We start from the raw sequence: 24841 nt of genomic DNA on the forward strand, positions 1-24841 counted from the left end.
CTACAGACTGCGACCTATATGTGACCTACTTGACCTACATGGGTCATTTTGAATTAAAATGTAGATTTAAATAAAAAAACGCTTTTACAGGTGTCATAGTTTTCCTTTGCAACTAATCCAATGAGTCTCAAACCAATTTGCACCTGATCTTTGTCGAGTTGCACAGTTGAAATCATAAACACATGTAAACTGGGTGTGCAGTTGACTTAACCTGCATGATGTAACAATGTATAACACCTCACTTAGCATGTTGAATATAATGAATTATAAAGTAGTAGCATACCCGTGTGCTGCTCTCTAGAGTAACACTGTATACATAGTGTTGAGAGAAACATGAGTAATGATCTGAGAAACATGAACCTAAACTATCAGAGTCTGGGGAGAAAGAGAATCTGGCAGTGGACTTTGGAAATGTTCAACAGGAAGGATAATTTAATTATTGAAAATCTTACGGGCTCCTTCCCTTACTGTCCCCTACGGTGTTCAAGGTTGATTGTAATACGTTCAGGCCAATCTCCCACCAAGCCACGAGGGAGGGGACCAGAGGAGAGACGCCACGCCAAAATTCAATTTTATTAAGATAATTGTGCATTGAAGCAATATTTTCCATTACACATTGATTCTTCACTGGAGACTCTACCATCAGGCAGGCTAAGAGAGTCGCTCCAATTTACTACTGCTTGTGCCCTCTTCTCGCCGACATCACAGACAGTCGTAATAGACATTTTCCAGGGAACCAAGTGTGGGTAAAAGGTAAAATGATCCACTTCCTAAACTGAGGCTCTTGGCTGTGAGATTAACAAAGGTGTTTGGCTTTTCAAAGGCGCTGGAGATAGAAGCAGGCCATTCCAGACAGCAGCATGTTAGCGTGTCTCAGTCGTTTAGAGGATTGCTTGTGTAATGCCATCTGTATTCAGGGGATGAACAGCCACTTTTACACCAGGGCAGAGAAAGAGGAGCAACAGCGACTTCAGCCAACATCTGTCGCTTTCCCCCTTTCTTCCATTCAGTCATCAGCTAGTCGTTTCATCCACTTAAGATCGTGACACAAGACCGGATATGTTAATTGAAGCGACATTTCACTCCGATTGAAATGACTGAGGGATAAAAGCGTTTGTTAATACGTAAACGTTAACTGGTACAAACTTGAACATTGATTGGCTTTTGAGATAAATGCTCTTGTTTCTCCACATCGTTCTAAAAGGAGTAAGCAACGTACAACAAGAACTCCAGTATACAGCATCGATATCCATATGCAAAAGGGTTTAATTATGGGATCTTAAGCAGGAGATATTTCATTGGATGTTCCAATAGAAGGTGCACACTAGAGATTTAATCTTAATTAATCGATAGATAAAATAGTATGCAACTGTTTTGACAATTCAATCATTTTTTTAAAGAAAAATGACAAACCTTTTCTGGTACCAGCTATTCCAACGTGAGGCATCTGTTGCATGTATTTAATCTTGTGATAGTAAGCTGAATATCAAGTACATCAAGTAAATGTCATGTTCAGAATAACAGACCCTTTACAGACCAATTAAATGAATCTGCAGATTTGAAACCAAATTGCAGGTTGGTCAAGTAGGGTTGGTGATGTTTATATAGGCCGAGTTCCATATCACATCAAAACAATTAAATGCTTCAAATTGGTACAGATCTGTAGAGAAAATTCTGCAAGACTCTCCCAAGGGCAAGGACTCAAGAAGTCAGGATTTTGGATAAATGTTACACCTGACATTTCTGTAGTGGTACATGGTCGATAATGTAGATCCAAATGATGCCGCCATACACAAACTGCTGTATTTCTTTCTAAATACGGAAAATGGTAAATTAGTAAATGGGCCAAAGACAGAGACAAAGTAACGCTGTTAATAGAATACAGCTTTTTGTTGACACAGCATTCACTTGAAGCTGTTTAGGAAACACTTGCTGTGTCTTAATGTGATGAGGTTTTTTCTTCATGTTATCAAGGGCGGCAGCTTTGTTGATAAATGATCATTGCTTTGTCCCAAAAAACTAAAGGGAGAAGATCTGTTTTATCAGGTCCCCTTATGCTTTAAGTGCTTTTATCTTTGGAGGCCAGTGCCAATCTCCATCACTCCCCAGATAGTCCTTTGAATGTATGTGATTTGATTGTCTATAGGTGGAATTCTTATTTATTTCTCTTCAGTCACGTGCTTATGCTAACTTCCCAGGTCTCTCTCTGTTTATTCCAAGAAAAGCTGCTGTTGCTGCTCCAAGAAAAGCAGAAGCATCATTTTCTGTGCTGAACCAGAGTTTTCTTTTCTCCAAGACCTACAGTACAAGACACCTAGTGCTTGCGCAGCAGAAGGTAAAGTTTTCATGACCTGGATATATGTCGTATCGCTCCTCTCAGGTATACATTGTCGAAATAGAAGAATAGATGTGTTCCACATTGGTAATCAGAGGCTGCGGTAGATGGTCAAATTAAAATCAAAGTTTATTTATAAAGCACATTTAAAAGCGATTTTTGGTCGGGCCAAAGTGCAGTACATGTAATAAATCCTACAAACACATTACTACAATCACAATAAAAGACAATAAATTACAACAGATATATAAAAAACACAGGGAAAAGTCAGGAGTTGTGCTCCGCTCTGACTAAAAGGCCAGGGAGAAGAAGTGTGTTTTAAGAGTAGATTTAAAAACCCAGGGTCTGGGCCGACCTCATGGAGGGGCAGAGTGTTCCAGAACCTGGGGCCAGCTGCTGCGAAGGCTCGGTGCCCTCGGGTTTTGAGCCTGGTCTTGGGCACTATCAGCAACAGCTGATCAGCCGACCTTAAAGCTCTGGCTGGGGTGTAGCGCTGGAGGAGTTCAGCTATATAGGCCGGAGCCAGCCCATTTAGTGCTTTAAAAACAAATAAAAGGAGTTTAAAAGCAATTCGGAACCAAATTGGAAGCCAGTGCAATGAGGCCAGAATTGGGGTGATGTGGTCACGCTTTTTGTGGCCAGTGAGTAGACGTGCAGCTGCGTTCTGCACTAGCTGCAGGTGTTTAATTGACGCCTGGTCCATACCCATATACAGAGCGTTGTAGTAGTCCAACCTCGAGGTAACAAAGGCGTTAATAACCCTTTCCAGGTCTTTAAAAGATAAAAACGACTTGGTCTTGGCCAATAGTCGTATTGTAAAAAAGCAGGTTTGGACTACGCTGCTGACCTGCTTATCGAATTTAAAAGCGAAGGTCACTCCAAGGTTCGTGACAGAGGATATTATTTTTGAGGGAGCCCAGAATATCAACCTGGGAGGCTGGAAGTTGGGGTCCAAAAAATATAACCTCAGTCTTGCTCTCATTGAGGTTGAGGACATTTTGGCTCAGCCAGGATTTGATCTCTGTTAAGCAGTCCATCAACTGCTGTAATGAGTTGACATTTGAATTGAGTGGCAGATAGATCTGTACATCGTCGGCGTAGCAGTGGAAGGGGATTTTGTGTTTTGTGAGAATTGAACCTAGAGGCAGTATGTACAGTAGAAAAAGGATGGGGCCCAGGATCGAGCCTTGGGGAACCCCACAGGTAAGAGGGGCTTTGGCAGAGGAGAAGGCACCTAGCTGCACTGAGAAGCTACGGTCTGTCAGGTAGGACCTGAACCATGCAAGGGAAGAGCCTGTGATGCCAGCGGACTGTTCAAGCCGTGACAACAGGATGCTATGGTCCACAGTGTCGAAGGCAGCTGTCAGGTCTAACAGCACCAGGATAGCTGGGCTACCTGAGTCGGTGGCTAGGAGCAGATCATTATTATATTATTATTATATCATAGATGGTAATGGTAAATTGCTTTGTGTTAAAAGGATATTTATTTGTAGATTACCTTACATATGTTCAGAGGTGCAAATGATTTTAGTGTCTTTATGGGGATTGCTGCACATCTGTATTCTGTGAGGATTCAGGATTGATTCTCATACACCACTAGTCTTGTTTCATAAATGAGGAGCCTGCATAATAACTCACACACACACACACACACACACACACACACACACACACACACACACACACACACACACACACACACACACACACACACACACACACACACACACACACACACACACACACAGGATGATTTTAAACTGTAGTTAACAGATAATAATTTTTAAAAAGCAAGCTAGAGGTTATATCCATTGATCTGAACCACCTGCCAGAGACAATTAGTCTGCTAGTTTGAATCAGCAGGAACATCACACACACACACACACACACACACACACACACACACACACACACACACACACACACACACACACACACACACACACACCACACACACACACACACACACACACACACACACACACACACACACACACACACACACACACACACACACCATGTATACATCACTTCAGGGGACATTACATTGACTTACATGCATTTCCTAGAGACTTATCCTAACCTTAACCATCACATGCCTAACCCTAACCATTACCCTAACCCTAAACCTAACCAAGTCTTCACCCTAAAATTAATGATTCCCCTTATGGGGACCTCCAATTTGTCCCCATAAGGGAGGCGAGTCCCCACACATGACTATGTAAACAGATGTAGGTCCCCACAAGTATAGTAATGCTAGTCCACACACACACACACACACACACACACACACACACACACACACACACACACACACACACACACACACACACACACACACACACACACACACACACACACACACACACACACACACACACACACACACACACACACACACACACAGATTATTTCCACTCAGTACCTTTACCACTGCTGTCAGAACAACGCCAAAACAAGCAACTTTGTTGTTCAAATATAGCTCAAAAAAGCAGCACCTCTTTTTTTCCCCACCGACTGAGCAGAGGGATGATCCTATTTTAGCATTCTATTAATTGACATAACATTATTTTGATCTTGTAGTGTTTTCAGGATCAGATAAACACGCCTGTATGAATTTTTAATGGGGCATGACATACATATTTGTGCATATGTACATTTCTACGCACATCAAGGAATATGTTCCTCGAATTATCTAGATATGCAAGAGTTACATGTGCTTTGATTATTAAATGCATGTCTTGACCTTCTGGTTATAACAAGCCATTTATTCGCATATATTGTATAGTAAATAGTGTCCTGACCCAGAGTTGCACCCTTTAAAGCAGGTACACTTTATATATAAAGCCCTGGAGCATGAGTACTGAAAAAACAGCAATCTTAAATATTGTACATAGGAAACCAGCCCATCATAGCTCTTTCCATTTTGGAGCAGTTTCTGATTTTAATTACTATACATGGTGAATTAGCTAATGAATAATGAATGGATTCCTCACACTAAGTGCTCTGACTGCTAATGCACTCGCAATTCTCTCACTCTACTAACCCCTCACACACTGCCAATGTTGCTTTCTGATTCTGTCTCTTTTTAGGCCCCTCTCCACTTCTGATTAAAACACAATCGCTTTCCACCTCTGCTTTTCTCGTTCTCACTCAGATTTGATTAGATTTCCCTCTGTACGAAATAATTTAAAGATGAGAGTAGAGAATGAGACCAAGTTAGAGAAAGGCTCCAGGATAGAAGGAGACAGATAGTGGTTCTCAAGGGAGTGAAGGGAGAAGGAGATACAGAGGCTTCGAGGAAAGAGAGTGAGAAAGCTGGAGGATTAAGGTTCAGTGAAGCTGCTGAAAAAGAGAAAAACTGTTTACTTTTTGTGTGCATACTTTACAATTCCATATTCACTGAAATCAAAAAACAAATATAGACTTAGAAGTATAGAAGGTATGTATAGCATGCAGCTGGGGGAAACATGTAAAGTCCTGAGACATACTGTGTGGATTTGTATGTTTTCACGTTATCCCCATGTCTGCATCAACTTGTGCTCCAGTTCCTCCTGCAGTCCAAGGACAGGCAGGTTAGACGAAGTGGAGACTCTAAAGTGCCTGTAGGTGTTAATGTGTGTGTCTGTCTATATGTGTTAGCGCTGTGAGAGACTGGTGACCTGTCGAGGGTGGTTCTCACCAAGTGCATGATGGGAGAGGCTGCAGCCCTTAAGGCACTGATCGCAACAAGTAATATAGAACACGGATGGATGGATTTGCTGACAGCACAATGGTCATTTATTCATATTTTAGTATTTTTTAATATTTAGAGCTGCCACTATCTATATATAAGCAAGTACTCAAATGGGAATATGTGACAGTTGTGATGAACTTTAAGTATTGATTCATTCATTTTGAAGATCCTTTCTGCTCTTTAGCAGCATTTCTTTTTTTTAAACCCACATCCTTTATTTAATGTTAGTTTTAACAAACCTTCTTAAAAGTATAGTTCATATGTATTTTTAAGTGGGGTTGTACGAGGTAAAAGAAGGATTGTGGTGTAGGTGGAGACCAGAAATACCTATAGCATAAATGCGTGATTATTATTCATAGGGTGTTTAAAAAACACAACTTCAATAACTGTTAATGTTACTAAAAATCTCCTGAATCTAAAAAGCTGTTTTCACAACTTAAAAGGAAATAAAATGTCGGTAGTGTTTTCTTGACCTCTGTGTCTGCTTTGTTTTAGGTATTTATTATTTTTATAAATATAAATGTGTTGATTTTAAAATAAATGTTAAGGTTACCTCTTCCTTTAGCATTAGTTAAAGCCATTTCTAACTTCTCCATTAATAAAACCAACAGGTGATTTACATGTGTTCACATACATCATCATATGTAAATGTCAACACTATAGCTGACTGACATTAGCATATAGCCCGACAATAAATGTATACTTTTCTGAAATCATAAATAATTCACAGTACAAAGTGCACAGTTGTGAACAAACATAAATCTTGGCTTGGGTTACGCTACCTGCTTGACTTGAACAACTATACATGAAAGGGGAGAACATCAGGCTCCCTCAGATGAACATAATCAGCAGCACAGCAGCTGGATATGTACGCCTCAGGCTAACCAGGATTAACTATAAACAGTGTCAAACGGGTAAAGACACAGGGTAGTGTTAACTCGGGATTAGAGCCCAAGGTTTACAGGTTAAAAGACATGTACGTGTTCTGTTACATGATGTGCGGATCGTAGCGTTTGAGACATGCTGATTAACTGCTGGCATGATTAACAGAGGTTCAATTCATTTCAAAGATAAAATGAGTGTCTTAATTTCACATATAATCACCAACATCACCAGATGCTGTGTAGCAGACCCAGAATAATGTCTGTTAACTTTACATGAATACTGAGGTAGCAGAAAAACATTATGGTTGTATTTTATTGAGTGTGAGAAGCTGTTAAAGGATTTGTGGTAAAAGTTGTTTACCCCATAAAATAAGTGTTTGGTGCAGTAATTAAAGTGCAATATAATCCACATTTTGTTTTAATTCTGTGTGGCTTAAATTCACATTCACATCATTTAAGAAAATTATAACATGAATTACGATGTCAAAGATTGGACAAATATGGCCTAGATGTGCTTTATCATCATAAAGGACAAACAATGCAAACCAATGTGGAGACACGTTTTTCTGGGGAGGGTTCATACGATTTCTGGCACAACACCAATCTATCGCAGCTTATTAGCAGGCCAGCTGAGAGTTCTCCCCATGAACAAACAATGAAGGGAAAACAAGATGGACTACCTACTGTATGCTGTCAACACTGGCTACACACAATCAATCAGCCATCAGCAGAGGAAACACAATCTCTCCTGAACACCCACAGCTAGTCTGTTCAGCAGCTGGTTGGGTAGATAATAAAACATAAGAACGGCAGGTAATGATCATCACCATCAGTGTACAGTACAAAGCAATAAAAAAAAGGACATAATGTTTGTGTTGCAACAATACAACAAGTCCCAGGCCTACTAAATGACCTTGCATAAGCACGGCCATAATCATGCGGCTGGTGGTGATTTGTGATCCTCTTGGTAGATCTTAGCCGTTATGAGAGAATGTTTGTTACAGCCTACATCCATCTTTTACAAAATTGTTGACTGCCACTTGAATAACTGCTTTGATTTCTGACTGACTTTAAGTCAGTGTCCCACGGAGCGTCATGCATTGACTGCAGAATTATCAAAGCAGATTAACAGAGAGAAAAGAAAAGAGAGGAGGGAGAAGAGGAGATAGAAACAGAAAGGGAGGGAGAGAGAGAAATCTAAATTACACCACTGAGAAAATGTCTGCTCTACAGCTTTCATTTATCGAGTCCAAATATATTTGATGGTGGTTATTTTTAAACAGACCTTAATCCTCCGCTCACCCTTTACCGTGAGGTAGATAATTATAGTAATCTGGTGGAAGGGAATTTCATTTCAAAGCTGTGAATCCTTGCTGTGGTATGGGCTAGTTGCTTTATGAAAGGATTTATAGTGTCCTGTCCTACAATTTTGACGGTTAGATTTCAACCTCTGTGCAACAAAGGACATTCTTTAGGATCCACTTTAAGATACTTATTAGCATAAGTTGTACCACATATTATAACATGGCAATGATGTACTTTATGGAGAACAGTCGAGAGGTACCCATTTTCTCTTGTTGTTCTTAATAGAGGATTAGGTGAATAGATTGCATTCGAAGTAGGATAATCTAATGATGCTCTCTTAATATTGTCTTCAAATGCAAATCTACTCCTAGAAGCTTTTAGCCTTATGTTGGGACTTTCTTTAGAACAAATCAGAGTAGGAGGTATTAAAGATCCTCCCCATGTAGCCGCACAGCAAAGAGCTTGTAATGTACATGCCATTCTCGTCCTGCCCTTGAGCATGTCAGTGATTCCCCACTGACTCACTACCAGCTCGAGGGGCGCTCTGTGTGAAGATGACCCCACACTCTGACCTCCCTTCAGGGAGCCAAGTGAAAAGAGAGTTGCACTGTGGGGATCAATAGAAGTCTCACACCCTTATCACTGCATTCAAGCAATTTGCGACCGAAGGGTTTAGCATGCACTTAATCTTTGACCAAAATATGAAGGCTTCTTTTTATGTGAACTACTTGGGCTGTGTGGAGCTACTGCAGAAAGAAATGTGATCATAAGGTTCATTTCACAGTAGAAGTTGATGGTACTTAGTTACATCATGGTTTTCATAATACTTTTTAGACTTGCAGAGCATTAAATAATCCACCTCCTTATGCTCTACGACAAGGCATAATGGCATTCATTTTTCTCACTGCATTTAAATTTTCCGTCCATTATTTAATGCTTTTGTTTTTCAGGAAGGTAATTATGCGTAAACAGCCTAGTTATAGTCTCACAGGTGCACACTCCGTGCTTTTAGACTATATAGGCCAATTTATATGGTGCAATTTCATTAGCTATACAGACGCTATGTTTCCTCACAGCTTTTATCTTTGGCACATTTGCAAGACTCCAAACATGATTACTGAGTGCTTGAGCCTTGCCTCGGAGCGGATACAGATCTGAACCCCACTAGACGTCTCAGCACCAACAATCCATCACTGTGGCTACAAAACAGTAACATCCCCGTTTAACATTTGACGGAGGTTTTGCTCACCATAACATATTAATGCTTAGAGCCAGGAGTACCGTGTCAGCTGAGGCAAAGCAGGAGAAGCATCTTATTTCCATTTCTGTGCTTTCTACATTTTACTCTCCAAAAAAAAGATGTCCTTACTTGACATCGCTTGCTTTAACATTTGGTCAAGTCAAGTGAAAACTCAGTCAAGCCAAAAGGCTTATGGCAAGCATTGCTTAAAATTGGCATTTGCAGCTTACACAGCTTCATTTTAGATAGTGAGCGAACTATTATTTAAAAGCTCCAGCCCTTACCTCTTTGGTCTTGTTACCTGTTTGGATATATTGGTTTAACATTGGTGTGTGTGTTGTCTCTTTTTACCTTATTGATCTTAAAGGTCACCTATTATGCAAAATCCACTTTTGCATGTCTTTTATACATAAACATGTGTCCCCTCTGTGTAAAGACATTCTGAAAGTTTCAGGACAAAAGATTCGCTCTCTTTTTGTCCTGATCCATTTATATAAAAACCTGTCTGAAAATGAGCTGATCAGATTTTGGCCACTTTATGATGTCATCATGTTTTTTTAGCTTGTGTAACCATTAGCCAATCACCAACCAAGGTAACAATTACATTGCTGTAACTTTAATAATACATCTTCAATGGTATTCAAACGTAATATTATTCAGATGCACACATCTAATTTGTGTTTCAGAAATGGTGCCAGACTTTGTCGACACCAATCTGCATTCACACAATGCGTCTGTATACATAGTCTCAGCATCGCACTCATTAGTGACGTGTGAATAACTTTTCACATACTGATAGCTACAGGGCAAAAACCCCAGAAAGGATTTGCAACAAGAGACAGAGGCACATTGGTTGGCAGCAATCTTAAACAAAAGACTGCACCATGTATGTTGCCATCCGTTGTCAGTATCCTGTCAGCCCGATGTGAACACAAAAGCTCCAGAGAGACCTGCCTCCAACTTCTTCTATTCAGTCAATTTGCAAACTAGAATGGCCGGAATTCACGGGCAAATAGCTGTGACTGAACAGGGGACACTCCAGTGAACTAATCCCTTCGAGCACTCTGCGTTTTTGCAGGGAGCGGCAACCTGCCAAGATGGCCATTGAAGCTATTGTGTCATTTTTAATGCAACACTGTTGTCTTTCTCAACACTAACAATGGGAGACTGTATTTTGTTCTTTTGGAGGTATTTCCACTGCACCAGTAATAGGGTATAGGAGAAATCGAAATGTTTCCTACAAATTGCAAACTAAAATAGTCAATTATGTGGGCATACAATTGCAAATGTGCGTGTTATATCGTGAAAACACACCTATCGTGGCCCAATTTCTAGTGCTTCCGAAACTTTTAGGAATCACGTTCATCATGTGATTAGCTCATTTGGAGAGAACCAAGTTTTACTGATGACGCATCAAATGTATCAAGGGCAGCACTGTGATGTGGAACCTTTTTGAGTTAAATATTTATTAATTCATCTTTCAAACAAAATGAGTGTCACAAATTCATTCAGAATGATTTTGCAGGCGGAACAGCATCCGGGTGCGTACAGCTCACTTACTTCACCAATCACACAAATCCTGTGCTAGCAGTGATCTGTTTAACTACTGTAAGAAGGCAGCTTATGGGGCCTGTGCAGCTCATTATTCTGCCACTGCTGCTGGCTGTGTGTACTCACCTACCTAAACCCCGACTGCTACCTGCTTATTCAATATCTGTTTCCACTGTTCCTTGATCAATCAACACGCTTTGCAGTGAAGTTCTTTAGTTTATATCTGTGACCAATTGTGTCCCGACTGCCATGACTCATGGAAACATATTTTACTGTTCCGTGTTTTCGTTTAGTCCAATCAGGCTCGTTTCTGCCACAATGCCCTTCAACCTATCAGCCAATGTTGCAGATCTCTTTTTAGGAACGCAGTCATGGGAAGCGTATTGGTGGGCTAGACAAGTGACACGAATACTAAGAGCGTCCTCACATTCAGCCGGTCTGCCTCCCAGGGCATCCTGTCGTAATCCCTTTGCAGAGACCAGCCAGAGCCTTGGCAGAGTGTATTTGAACATGGAGGTCCCTGCAGATTATTTAGCACATGCAATTATCATAATGGAAGCAGCATATGGTGATACGTGAAAAGGAATTGAATTATCACTTGAAAGGTGTCTCTTTACCGTCTCGCTCTCTGTCTTTCCAGTATTTGGCACATGATAAGCAACCTTCCTCTACTTGCCTCACATGAAAGAACATACAGGAAACCAGAATGTTCTATCATGCGATACCGTTTAACTCTACAAACAGAACGGTAATACAAGTACAATTTCCTGGAAAACAGCTGCGCCCAGGTATACACATCTGACAGCTCTGTATCAGCTCAACATGGTTAAATGTAACTCAAATGTTCAAAATGTAAAGATGGTTTACTCTTATCCTTGACAAGCCAATATGTCGCATTTTCTAAATGAGTCATCTATATTAGTATGGTCATATAATACTTAATTGTTCTTGCATCATAGCAACTCCATTTGCAGCATGATCAAGGACTATTAGTTAAGGCAAGGAACATCACATTACTATCACTGAAGACAAAATGTTCAATTGATCTGTATTTCTATGTTATTTTTGTAAATTGATTCATATATTCTCAAAGGGGTTGACATAGAATATGTATGCAGAATTGTATTTGGTTAAGCACTTTGACTTTGGGGTAGTTGAAAAACACTTACAGTATTCCATTATGTCGTTATTTTGCAGTTTTGTAAGAATTCTAAACACTAGTTGGCTTTTCTCATTTTTATCCAAATTTTGAAGTATGTGTCATGGCCGTTTCAAAGCCATTTCATAGATAAAAGCCAACATAAAAGAGCCGTCATAATCCAATAGCCAAGACTGAAATCATCAGAGTGGCTAGATGGCTGATGTTTTTACACTTCTCATTAGAAACAAGAGATTGATTTAAACAAACAACAAACATTTTCCGACATAATGCTCTAGCATATTGCCTGAAAGCAAATTCAAATGTGTCTAAAGGTTTATTTCCTCACTGATCGTCTGTCTGACAATAATTCCAGATGGCCGTTTGATTGCCTTCAATTTGGTCTTTCTTTAAATTTTATTTCATTCCATCACAGACGGGAAAAAATGAGCCCGGTCATCTAGAATTGTGATGATTTCCAATAACACGATCATGCCATCTGGAAATGCTGCTGCCCCGAGAGGATGGTGGAGGTTAAGCTCCGGTCTGAGGGTCAACTGCACCACCTTTATTTCTCATAGTTCATGATGAACAGACCAGGATGACAGGCTCTTTCGTTGGTCACGGAAAACAAATATGTCCAGGCTAGTTGAGGACCCTCTACATCTTACAATCAGTAGAACAATGACAACACATTTGGTAATGAATTAGAAATAAATCATTTCAATTAACTGGTTGTACTCCAGTCCCCTGTAGTCTTCAAAGGATTAGGAGATAAAAAGAGAACAGATTGATAGATGGGGTTTCTATATATGCTCACTATATTTCTGATCCATACACCTTTATTGGGCTTTGAACTCGTAGAGCATGAACTGTATGTCACCTTAAAGCTTAATCAATATGTTTTTATATTAACATTAAATAAAATGTCTGTGTAAAATAAAAGAGCTTGCTTACAGTGCAAATATCGTGCTATAGTGACCGTCAACCCTGAAAAGCTATTTAAATCCTTTTGTTTGAATGTTATTGTCTCCAACAGTATTTACTGTCAGGTAGTCAATGTATGAGTCAGCTTTCATTCATTAATCTGCATTAATCCTAGAAAGTTGATTAATGCAGCTTTCAAATTAAAAAGGAGCAATTGGAGCTTTTATGCCAAATCATTCAGAATAATTGAATTGCATTGTTCTATTGCAATGTCTTATTGAACTCTCCAAAATGACTATGAAACTCCTTCAAATATCATGTGGAATTCTAACCCATTCTCCGTCTAAGAGAAGTGAAAGCAACTGAGTAAACACATTTGTTTGGGCAGCTTGATTAAATCTGGCCTGTCCCTGAAGTGATCACAGCATCCGGTTCCCTATAGCTTGGAGACCCATTCCACCTGTCCCTGACCCCATGGCAGCCATCCATTCATGAAGCACTTTTTCCACATAGATGAGGAAAAAAACACTTCCGCAATCCTAGTAGTATGACCTTCCTTATAAGTCAGGTTATTTTCCACTTCATGTCTGCAGCCGTCTTTCAACAAGACATTATAGAATGCACCCCCATGCAATCAGGATGATGTTACCTGGGATCCACTGAGAATGACATATTGTGGCTCCAGACAGTTGTACTACAGTGGTTTCTTCAAGATGCACGAGTTACTTTCATTTCCTTGACAAATGAAACGTTGTGGCTGCCGTCAGTTGTACTTAGAATGATCAGAATGAAGGCACAAAAATGGTTTCAATTTGGGTCCATTCAGAGATGAAATACTGATTTCTCCATTCCTTTTCAGGCATCCCACTAAGTAAAGTAACATTCCACACAGGGTGTAGCTAAAGAACACGGAAACATGGTTTACATCATCCTTTTGCATGACCTTTACTGTGCACTGCAGCAGTGGCCTGCATTTGTTTTCACCAGAACATAGAGGGCTGCATCGCCAAGACACCTCATTTAAAACACTGACTAAATGTGACATGTTGAACATATTCTTGTTTCAAAGCATCACTCCTATACCAACTGGCCCAGCCAAAGCAAATTATGCCAAATGGTTAGATTAAATCAAATAATGTAGTGTGGTTGTAATATACAAAGCTTGTTAATTTAATATTTGCTGAGAAATTTCCAAATAAAAACATGACATTCAAATGAAGAAGAAGAAGAATGGACTTTATTAATTATTAAATTAAGTTTTTACACACACATGTGTTGTTATACAGGTACATACAGTACACACAGTACACACCTTTTACAACATGCACACACATATACAAATGTAAAGTATAAGTATTAGCTCCCCAATTACGTTATATCACTAGGAAGAGAAATATGTTCCCTCGAATACTGTAAAGAGAAATGTATCCTTATATGGTATGAAAGGGGTTAAAACTGAAAACATTACATTTGGATTATTGATGGCAAGCAGGGATGGGTGAGGGAAAGCAGGATATTGGTTTTGGTCATTACAGCAGTCAGAGGCATAACACATATTTACAGCCCAGTTTACTTTTGGTCCTTTTTATGTAACGTTACATACAGTATGTAGTTAACCAGTGACAAAGCTAAAAACTGTATTTCTTTGATAACACATCCCTAGAAAATACAAAATGTTTAAGAAAAAGGACTATCTTGCTTTTCTGAGACTTGTCGAGTTAACAAAAAGAGTCATCCCTTCTTTTCCTGTTGAAAGAATAAAGTTTGGCTGATAAGTCAGCAGCCCCCAACTGGCTCTTAGATTAAATTCCCTAAAGGCCGTGACACACAAAACCAACATCAAAAAACTAGATGTGCCACAAATTTGCACTTGAACACATTGCAAAGATTACAGCCAATAGCCAACTTGCACATACATTTTACGTATACGAGAAGAAAGAAATAACACTCCATAGCAGACAGTAACAGCAGTCTGTATTCTGCATTTTAAAAGTGAAACCGGAAGACCTAGGACTGCCATGTTACATACATGAACATACAACATACATGAACATATAAAGCAGCTGTCATCTCAGGGATCAGCTTTAGCCTTCAGCTGCTTTATTCCAGATGGCCACATGGTTTTCAAAATGTTTAAGTATTTGAATGATCATAATAAGATAATAAATATGAAAAGCTCTGTGTGTGCCCTCGACTTAAATTGTTTGCTTGCTTTTCAAACTTTAGTTTCTCTTTGAATGCGTCAGTTCAACATGTCAGCTCCTAGGGCCAACGGTGCACGACACTACAAAAACTACCACCAGAAACACAAGCGTTTAATACGCAGAGTTCTGCCCTTTAATACCAGAACTCTGCGTACTTAGGCCATGATTCGGAGGTGGGGCGGTTGTCTTTTTTATCCAAGTGAAGCAGAACTGAAGAGTGAAGCACTCCAAGTCTGCATGCCAGAGTGAGGCAGCAGCAGCGGTAACGGCTGGTTGCGTTTGTCCTCATTGCTAGATTTGAAAACCAGCAAAGCCCAACGTCAGATATAAAGCTGGACACAGAATTTGAACACAAGAAAAAAAAGTCTTCACTGTTAATCATCTTATCCATCGATTGGCTAATTGTCAATCCAAGCCATTTTAAATGATACTGCTGGCACTAGACCATAGTTTTATTTATTTTGGCCAACAAATCCCCTGAAAAAAACAAACAACAAAATGATCCAAAAACCCAAGTAACAAAGGAAGCACAATGTTGCACTAATAATTCCTTATATTTATTATAGCGCTTTTCCAGATGCTCAAAGCGCTTTACATATACACATTACACATATTTTGTATACATGCAATGGTCACTGTGGACAATAGGAGCAAGTTCAGGTGAAGTGTCTTGCCCAAGGACACACCGGCTTTACAGACGCAGCAGCGGCGGGTTTCACCCCTTGATCTGATGATCATTGCACAGCGCACTGCGCCACACCGTCCATCTTCACACCTCGAGGTCATCAAGGCGCTTTTACAAGTATACATTAGTATTATACATGTACTGTGGACAATACCCACAGGAGCAAATCCGGGTGAAGTGTCCAAGGACACAACGGCCTGACGCAGTGGCGGCAGGAGCGGGTTTCGAACTGAAGTTCCCCAGCTCCCCCCTTGATCTGATGATCGGATGCACAGACCACTGCGCCACCCGTCCCACTAATTAACATGTTCCTTCAGTGCAAAAAACAGGGATAGTTATTTTGAGTCAATTCTGCATACCCACTAGTGCACCATACGTGTATTAATCTGCAGCCAAAGATAGTCCCCAGTAAATGATTAATGTACTACTGTTTGGGATAACTACAGCTCCCTGCTGTTTAGGATTGCAGTGTCCCCTTTGTAACAAAATGAAACGATGCATGTGTGACCTGTTTTCTTAAGATTTAAGAGTAACAAATGGCCTTTGGGCTGAATGCCACAGAGAAAGTAGGATTTGACAGACAAACAAACGGCAGCATTGGTTTTGGTGTAACCTAGGATTGGTTGGAAATACAATTGTAGAATATCACCAGCCTCAACCCCCTCTCTCTTTGGTTGTACTGTTTGTTGGTCCTGTCTTAGATTCTTCTCTATACCAACATATTCATTAGCATTCAAGATGTCATAATTGTTATTCATCTGTATCTCAGACACATGGTCTGTACACAGGTCTTGTTGAACCCATATGGCCTGTGAGGTCACTGCTCTTAACACTAGGATGGGTCAAATGCAGAGAAACCGTTTCCTTACTAGTACCTGTACTATGTAATGACAATACAAGTTAAAAAAAAAGGTTATAACATCAGCACTAACGAGGATAAAACCACATCATTAGTGTTCTGACTGAATTAGCAAGACAACATTTATTTCAACGAAAAGCCCTCCATGTGGTCAAAGACTTATTTGAAATCATAATGAGAGACTTGCCTTCCTACACCTTGATCCACTCTATCAAATTCACACTCCCACTGAGTCATGTAGGAATATGACTCCTTCTTGTCTGGGTTGTAGGAGGTAGGATTTGCGATTCCTAAGGGCGTACTAAGTCAGCGTTGTTATAGCAATTATATCAGTATGTACTGTAGAGTGTCAATACCATCGGGTACTAACTGTAATGATATCAGTATTATAATTGTGTGCCACACATGAGATTATCATGCTTACAGCTGAACATGTGACTTTTTTTGTCTGATAGTGAAAGTGCAAATTGAGATCTTTATCACTTTGCCGTTTGGTTGGAATTATCTTGCTGTGCACAAGACAGCTCAAATCCCTTCTTAGAACGCAGAGGGGAAATGTTTAATGACAACAAGCTTAGACAAACATCAAATCGAAAATGTGACTGCAAAGCAAACATTCAATAATGCAATGTGTCTTGTTACTTTTCATCCTCAGATGTATTATTTTACTCAATATTACTTGTGTGGAGAAATGTTAACATTGTTATTCTCGAACCACGAGATTGTTCTATTCATACATCGAGACTAAGACACAGTTTCTCTTTTTTTGTTGCGCTACCTCAGTTATTGTGTGGTTTCCAGTAGAAACTGCCAAGCTTGCCTCCCTGGTGTGTGGAAATGACCAAGAAAACACATTTGGCCAGTTGGAGTGAAATGTTGTGCTTGCCGTGAACAACACTGAGAAATCTCTAATGATTTTACATTGTAGTTTAAGTGCTCTGCTTTATATTATAATAGCATTGCTATGCATGCCCCGATTAAGACATAAGTTAGCCTAGCACTTTTCCAACAAACTCATTAGAACAAACCATTTTGGCAAATCACAGTGTAGTCGGGCATAATGCCAGTTGCTGCTGCTGCAGGGGCAGCAACGTAATGGTGGGTGTGTTTTTATGTTGCTGGCAGGATTTGAGATGTAAGTAGCTACTGCTTTCAGTGGCTTTGAATACATGTTGAGTGTGCCTAGATGGGATTAATCCACTCAGTGTTGCACCAACAAAGTGAGGAAGTACGTTTGAACCGTTTTTTCTTCTTCTGCAATCTTTTTATGTAATGAGGCATTCTGTGCTGATGAAATGTTTTCAGATATAGTGTTTTATGAAGAGGGCATGTGAAAAAAACTATAATTAGTCTATGAGTGGTAGCTCAACATGGTCATTGCTGAATCTACACTTTTTCTTAAAGCAATCTGATAGAATTGCAAACGGAGATGTTTTATTGACCGTCAATATCCTCCATCAGTGTGTTTGCCATGTCTGACATTTTCTTGTCTTGGTTGGCAACGCAGGGTTGTTGTAATTCCAGCCAGACAAAATGAGCTCCTGCCAGCAGGAGGCTTCATTCGATCTGATGCCCAGCAGAGGCTCGTCTCTCCGCAGCCTCCCAACACCACGGCTGGTGTGGCAGCTTGGCTGGTGCAAAACCGAGCCACATGTAGGCTCATTTCTACTGATTAAGCCAGCCACTCATCTTTACAGAGAACATTTCCATCTCAGTTAACTATTTTTACAGTTTAGAAAACACCTGTCCTGTCTTTGTGGTGTGGGTTGATGGAAATAGATGATTAACAGATCATTTGAGTTGGAAGAGCTTGAAAGAGACAAAGAGAATACTTCAATCTAAGGACCCAGTAGGCGAGATTAATGTTTCTTGCCTAATGAGTGCTTTGTTCTTGGCAAAGGCACTAACTGCATTGAAGAATAGTGCCTGCATCACTTAACTGATGTCACATATACCATAGCTTAAGAATACAGTACATATTGGTGTATATGTAGGTTACCATCATTGGGGGCATGAGATAATAAGGTGTGATAGCCACACATCAACACTGCTGTGTGGAAGTGGGAGGTACAGGCTGTGCTGTATGTGTATACATGTCTTGGTCTATTTTGTATCTTGAGCACACTCAGGCATATACTTAGACACTTTGGCTGAATGGAGTAATCTAATCTGATTCAATCTATTACAAGATAACAGAGTAACAAGTTCCTTGTTAGTCACTTGATTTGAGGGAGATAATACATTTATTTTATATTTCTACAAGGGCCATATCCGGCCTCTTCACATACTTGATTAACGTTATTGACAGGGTTTTTTTTTCATGTGACAATAAATGAGATGATAGTGAAAAGTAAAAAGTACTGAGATATTGATTTGAATGAAAAAAACAATTCCTCATGAATCGATAAAGGCTGCTTTTTTTTTAAACCTGAGGAAATAAATCACTGATAAATAATTTCAAAGGAAATACAAAACAATGATCAAATAAGATATATATCATTTATCATATCATTTTATGGTTACACAATTCATTCTCTTTGTTCTATCTGAATTATGATAAGGAGTTATCAAAATGTTTAGTTGTGCTATCTTACAATCAATACTGTATATAGTAAATGTGAGGTAAAGTGTGTCGTCAATGTAACCGGTTAGAACTCGAAGTGGCGATGAGGTCTTAACATTTATGGAAAGGGTCTTAAAAAAGGTATTAAAAAGGTATTACATTTGACTTCAGGATTCCTGCATATACCCAGATGAACTTAACAATGTACTTATTACTACTTTATGTGGTTACTAAATATTCTTCTCACTTTTTTCTTCTTGTTTCAGAGAACTCAAACAGCAGATGAACTATGAATGCTGAACACAATGATCTCCTCCCTCCAGCGCCAGACAATGAGAGGTCGTAGGCTGAAGGGGGCGCTGTCCAACCCCCTATTCGTGCTGCTTTTGGCCCTTCAGATCCTGGTCGTGGCTGGGCTGGTTCGCGCTCAGACCTGTCCTTCTGTCTGCTCATGCAGCAACCAGTTCAGCAAAGTAATATGCACCCGCCGAAGTCTACGGGACGTCCCAGATGGCATTTCCACCAACACTCGCTACCTGAACCTCCAGGACAACCTCATCCAGGTCATCAAAGTGGACAGTTTCAAACATCTGCGCCATCTGGAGATCCTGCAGCTGAGCAAAAACCACATTCGCAACATTGAAATTGGCGCCTTTAATGGACTGGCCAGTCTCAACACTTTGGAGCTCTTTGATAATCGGCTCACGACAATCCCCAATGGAGCATTTGAGTACCTGTCCAAGCTGAAGGAATTGTGGCTACGGAACAACCCGATCGAAAGTATACCATCTTATGCCTTCAACCGAGTCCCCTCGCTTCGAAGGCTGGATCTAGGTGAGCTCAAACGTCTCTCTTACATTTCTGATGGAGCCTTCAAGGACTTGAGCAACCTGCGCTACCTAAACCTGGGAATGTGCAACCTCAAGGAGATCCCAAACATTTTACCTTTGATCAGGCTTGAAGAGCTAGAAATGTCAGGAAACCAGCTCACTGTTGTCAAGCCCAGCGCATTTTTAGGATTAGTGAACCTCCAGAAGCTGTGGATGATGCATGCCCAGATACAAACTTTAGAGAGGAATTCCTTTGATGACCTTCAGTCTCTGGTGGAGCTCAACCTAGCTCACAACAACCTTACCTTTCTACCACATGACCTCTTCACACCGTTGCATCGCCTGGAGCGGGTCCACCTCCATCACAACCCTTGGAACTGCAACTGTGATATCCTGTGGCTCAGCTGGTGGCTGAAGGAGACAGTACCTGCTAATACTAGCTGCTGTGCCCGTTGCCATTCGCCTGCAGTCTATAAAGGTCGCTACATTGGGGAATTGGACCACAGCTACTTCCAGTGTGATGTTCCTGTCATTGTGGAGCCACCCAGTGACTTGAATGTGACAGAAGGCATGGGTGCAGAGCTTAAATGTCGTACAAGCTCGCTGACATCCATCAGCTGGCTTACACCAAATGGCTCGCTGGTGACACATGGGGCTTACAAGGTACGTTTGTCTGTACTCAATGATGGGTCACTGAACTTTACTAGTGTCACCATGCAGGACACTGGGACTTACACCTGTATGGTAAGCAACACAGCAGGCAACATTTCTGCCTCTGCTGTGCTTAATGTCACTTCTGTGGAAAACAGCGGGGTGACCTATTTTACCACAGTCACTGTGGAGACCATTGAGTCCCCGGGGGACTATAGCCAAACGCCACTTCCCCCATTTGGCTGGGTGTCATCCTCGACAACAAAAGGTACTCCTATTTTCACAAGGACCACAGAGCGGACTTACACCATTCCAGTTCTTGATCCGGATGGAGAGGGAGCCCTCAATGGCCTGGATGAGGTGATGAAAACTACCAAGATTATCATTGGCTGCTTCGTGGCCATAACGCTAATGGCTGCTGTTCTGCTGGTAATTTTCTACAAGATGAGGAAGCAACATAACCAGCAGGATCCTGATGGCCCTGCCTCCTCCATGGAGGTCATTACAGTTGAAGAAGAGCTTGCAGGTGTTGCTGCCATGGAGAGACACCTATCGCTGCCTCCTCTGGAGCACTACAACCACTACAACACCTACAAGAGCAGTTACCACCACGGTCCTATGCTCAGTACCATACACAGCTCAGCCACACAGGAACCTTTACTGATTCAAGCCTGCTCAAAAGACAATGTACAAGAGACCCAAATCTGATCTTGAATTTGACTAAACATCTTGTGTCAGCAGTTTCATACTTGGAGTACAATGGACCAAATGTGAAGATAAAAAAATACGTCAAAATGACATTAACCTGACAGAGGTGATGTCTGTAATGACGAAGAACCACCATTTGGCAAAGGGACGACATATGATACTTTACCAAGTGTCTTTACAAAAACAAAGATTATTTATTAAAAGTATGTCTAGTGACTAAATGAAGAAAAACAATTTGTGATAGCTTTTTAGCTCATTTTATTTCTCTCTTTCTGTGTAATACTGCACAAGAGAAAGAATGGTTTACAAAACAAATGAACACAAGCAAACAAATACAGCTCATGTGTAGAAAATGATCAAAAATTAATATAACGCCATTCATTTAATGTTTAGATTTTACCTGATAATAATGTGATTTGTTTGAGGGCACCGTTTTAAGATGTATAAGCATTTACCAATTTAAAATCTGCTAGTTTTTCACGCCACCATGTCCAATTCAGCAGTGTTTTATAAGAGTAAAAATAAACATAAAGCGGGTTTATCCATAACTGCATTTCCCCTGTGGCTCCTAAAAAACTACCATACATCCTTCACTTTAATTAAGATTAAGTTCTTACTCCCACTCTTCCTTCTACCTTTACTTTACACTTCAACCTCTACAATTTCTCACCTTGTACAGTACACCTCCTCTCTTCTTTAAGGCTTGATCTTCCCTGTCTTCCCCTCTCATCTTTCTTACATGTCCTCTTGTTTCTTTCATTGTCTCTCTGTCACTTAGCTCAGGCACGTTCTTCACCCTTCGCCATGTCTCATTTGTCTGGCTTTATCTGCCGGCATGTGCCGCACGACGGCAGAATATTGCTTGGGAAAATGAAGGGGAGCATAAGGCTGCAGTATGTAGCCACCCTGTTAACCTAGTAATGATCTACGTCCACTCAGTGTCGCGTTACCTTGCCATCACCCCAGGGTCATACGAGCATGGGAGCTGATAGTCCATCTGTTAAACAGATAAAGAGGCAAATGAGGCTGCTTTGTAATGTAGTGTGACCCTGTCAGACTAAAGCAGACGGGGCTAACATAGTCAGTGAAGCAGCTAGGAACCTGCAAGAAAATAAGGGGAGATGGGTTGTAGCTCATTAATCTGTATTTGCAGACTAACAGAGGGAAAGCTGATAACAAAACAGCATGAGACTTTTCCACTCTCCCTGCCCCCGACATCTAACGGGGGGAGAGGCCTTTGATATTGAAGTGACCCCTGCTCAGTCTAATAAGAAAAACACACACTTTGATGTTGCATGATTTATAGACCATCAAAACATTGTCTCTCTTGTAGTCTGTGTGCGCTTTGATTTTTCATTTACTTTTCAAAGAGGAAGGCTTAAGGAAAAGGGAGGTAGGGAAGAAAAGTGATAAACAGAGGGCGAAAAAAGGCGAGCCAAACCCACAATGGCCATAAGGGGTCTTCAAACAAATATATTGCTGATATGAAGCAGGAGGAGTGAAAAAAAAAGATAAGGAACAAGGAGGCAAAACTAGCCATCAGACCGTCGCCATGGAAACAGTGACCTTGTGCAGAAAGGGAGGAGAGGTAGATATGCCTTTCACTTTGGTCTCTGTGCAACAAGCATATTTAATTTCCCACCGGCAATTTCAGAAATGCGACAAATTATCGACAAAACTGACAATTGAATGTGAATTTAAAAACAGTTCTTATGGGATTTGAGCTGTGTGACATTATTTTGCAGTGCAACAAACATGATGTGAACATTTTAACATAAATGTCCAGCAGCCGTACCCATCTATTGATTTTCATCTCAGTGAAGATAACTAACATAGATTTTAGTGTGAGCCACATTAAGCACGGTCACACGCAAAAAATCATATACTTTTTATCAATCAGTCCCCTAAATGTATTTATTACGATTTATATAAAATACAGATTAATGACTGGTGATGCCTCGCGAAAGCTATTCATTGTCAGCCTTTCATTTTGAGTTACGAAAGGCGAGAATAATACCATCAATGGTAACAACGTAGAGTAAACCATTCTTTCCCTTTTCCACTGTTTTCTTTTTCAATGCTCATTACCTTTTCAATGCTTTTGGTGGCTTAATGATTCAATGTTGACGCTGGCTACAGTGAAAAAAAAGTTGAGATTTTTTATATATATATTTGGGGATGAGGGTTGTGAGTTATCAAGATGAGTGAAATATCTCTGTATTGGTATTTGCGTGAGCAGGATGGCTTTATGTGGAGATACATTTGAATGCCAGAATGAAATTAGACTGACCTGCAGAATGTTGGACTTGAAACACCAGCAGAGTGAGCTTGATTTTTGTGCAAAACCCCAAGCCAAGGTGATCCCATTCTTGTGTGTTATTCTGCCTACTGTCTATGTATAGGGAGGTTTACTGTATGTGGGAATATTCTCTCTCATTTTTGGAGAGAATAGTCATCAAAAGGTTACATTTCTACAAAATAAAAAAAATATTTTCAAAAACATAATGCAAAAAAAAAGATCTTCAGATCATAATTTTACATGTGCTTCAATTGTTAAAAAAAGACAAAAAAGCTAAAACAAAAAGAAAAAAGCAAGAGACTGTGCTTGTAAGGAGTCCAACTCATTTCTCTGAGGATGATGTTCAATTATTGATACCTGAGATTGTAGTTCATACTGTACATGAATACAAATAAAAGTTGCAATTCTTTTTTTTCCAATAGATTTCATGGAATGTATTATTCAGAGACGTTGCCGCCATTTTGCTGCCTTTGTCCTATTTGCACATTAACACTTGCATAGAAATATTCAAACCAGTATGCTGAACTGAGAAAAATGCGCTGTGCAGAAAATGTACTGTAGATTATTTTATGAGGTCAGAGGAGAGAAGTGGATCTCTCTTAGTGGAAAAGGAAGTGATCTTTCTGTATTCTACACGGAAAGTCGGATTATTTTATCTAATTTGAATCACTCCATCTGTTTGACAGAATCATTTGATTCATGCGGGAAAATCTGAGAATTTCATTACCAATAGCAGAATAGGCTGTTCCTGCTCTCTCCGCTGACTCAATATGACGAACAAAGGAGCTCAAAGAACCTTTGAGAACATTGTCACTCAGAAATATACATGCCTACACTTCCCTCACTGGCATTTCAAAATGAAATGATTATTCAATCAATTAGACCAAATATCACCATAAATCTCGATTTGTGTAAAAAAAAAAACA

General features: G+C 40.2%; 1 protein-coding gene across 1 annotated transcript in view; it reads left to right on the plus strand.

Annotated features, from left to right (window-relative positions):
• The window catches only part of lrrc4cb (leucine rich repeat containing 4C, genome duplicate b), a 41939-nt gene extending 17610 nt beyond the window's left edge, over positions 1-24329 (plus strand). Inside the window, exon 2 of the mRNA XM_034103470.1 lies at positions 19694-24329. Within this exon, the coding sequence (XP_033959361.1) occupies positions 19721-21616 (1896 nt within the window). The 5' untranslated portion in view covers positions 19694-19720 and the 3' untranslated portion in view covers positions 21617-24329. The remainder of the gene's footprint in view (positions 1-19693) is intronic.
• The last annotated feature ends 512 nt before the right edge of the window (positions 24330-24841 follow it).

This window comes from Pseudochaenichthys georgianus, chromosome 3, assembly GCF_902827115.2.
Source record: "Pseudochaenichthys georgianus chromosome 3, fPseGeo1.2, whole genome shotgun sequence".
NCBI lineage: Eukaryota > Metazoa > Chordata > Actinopteri > Perciformes > Channichthyidae > Pseudochaenichthys > Pseudochaenichthys georgianus.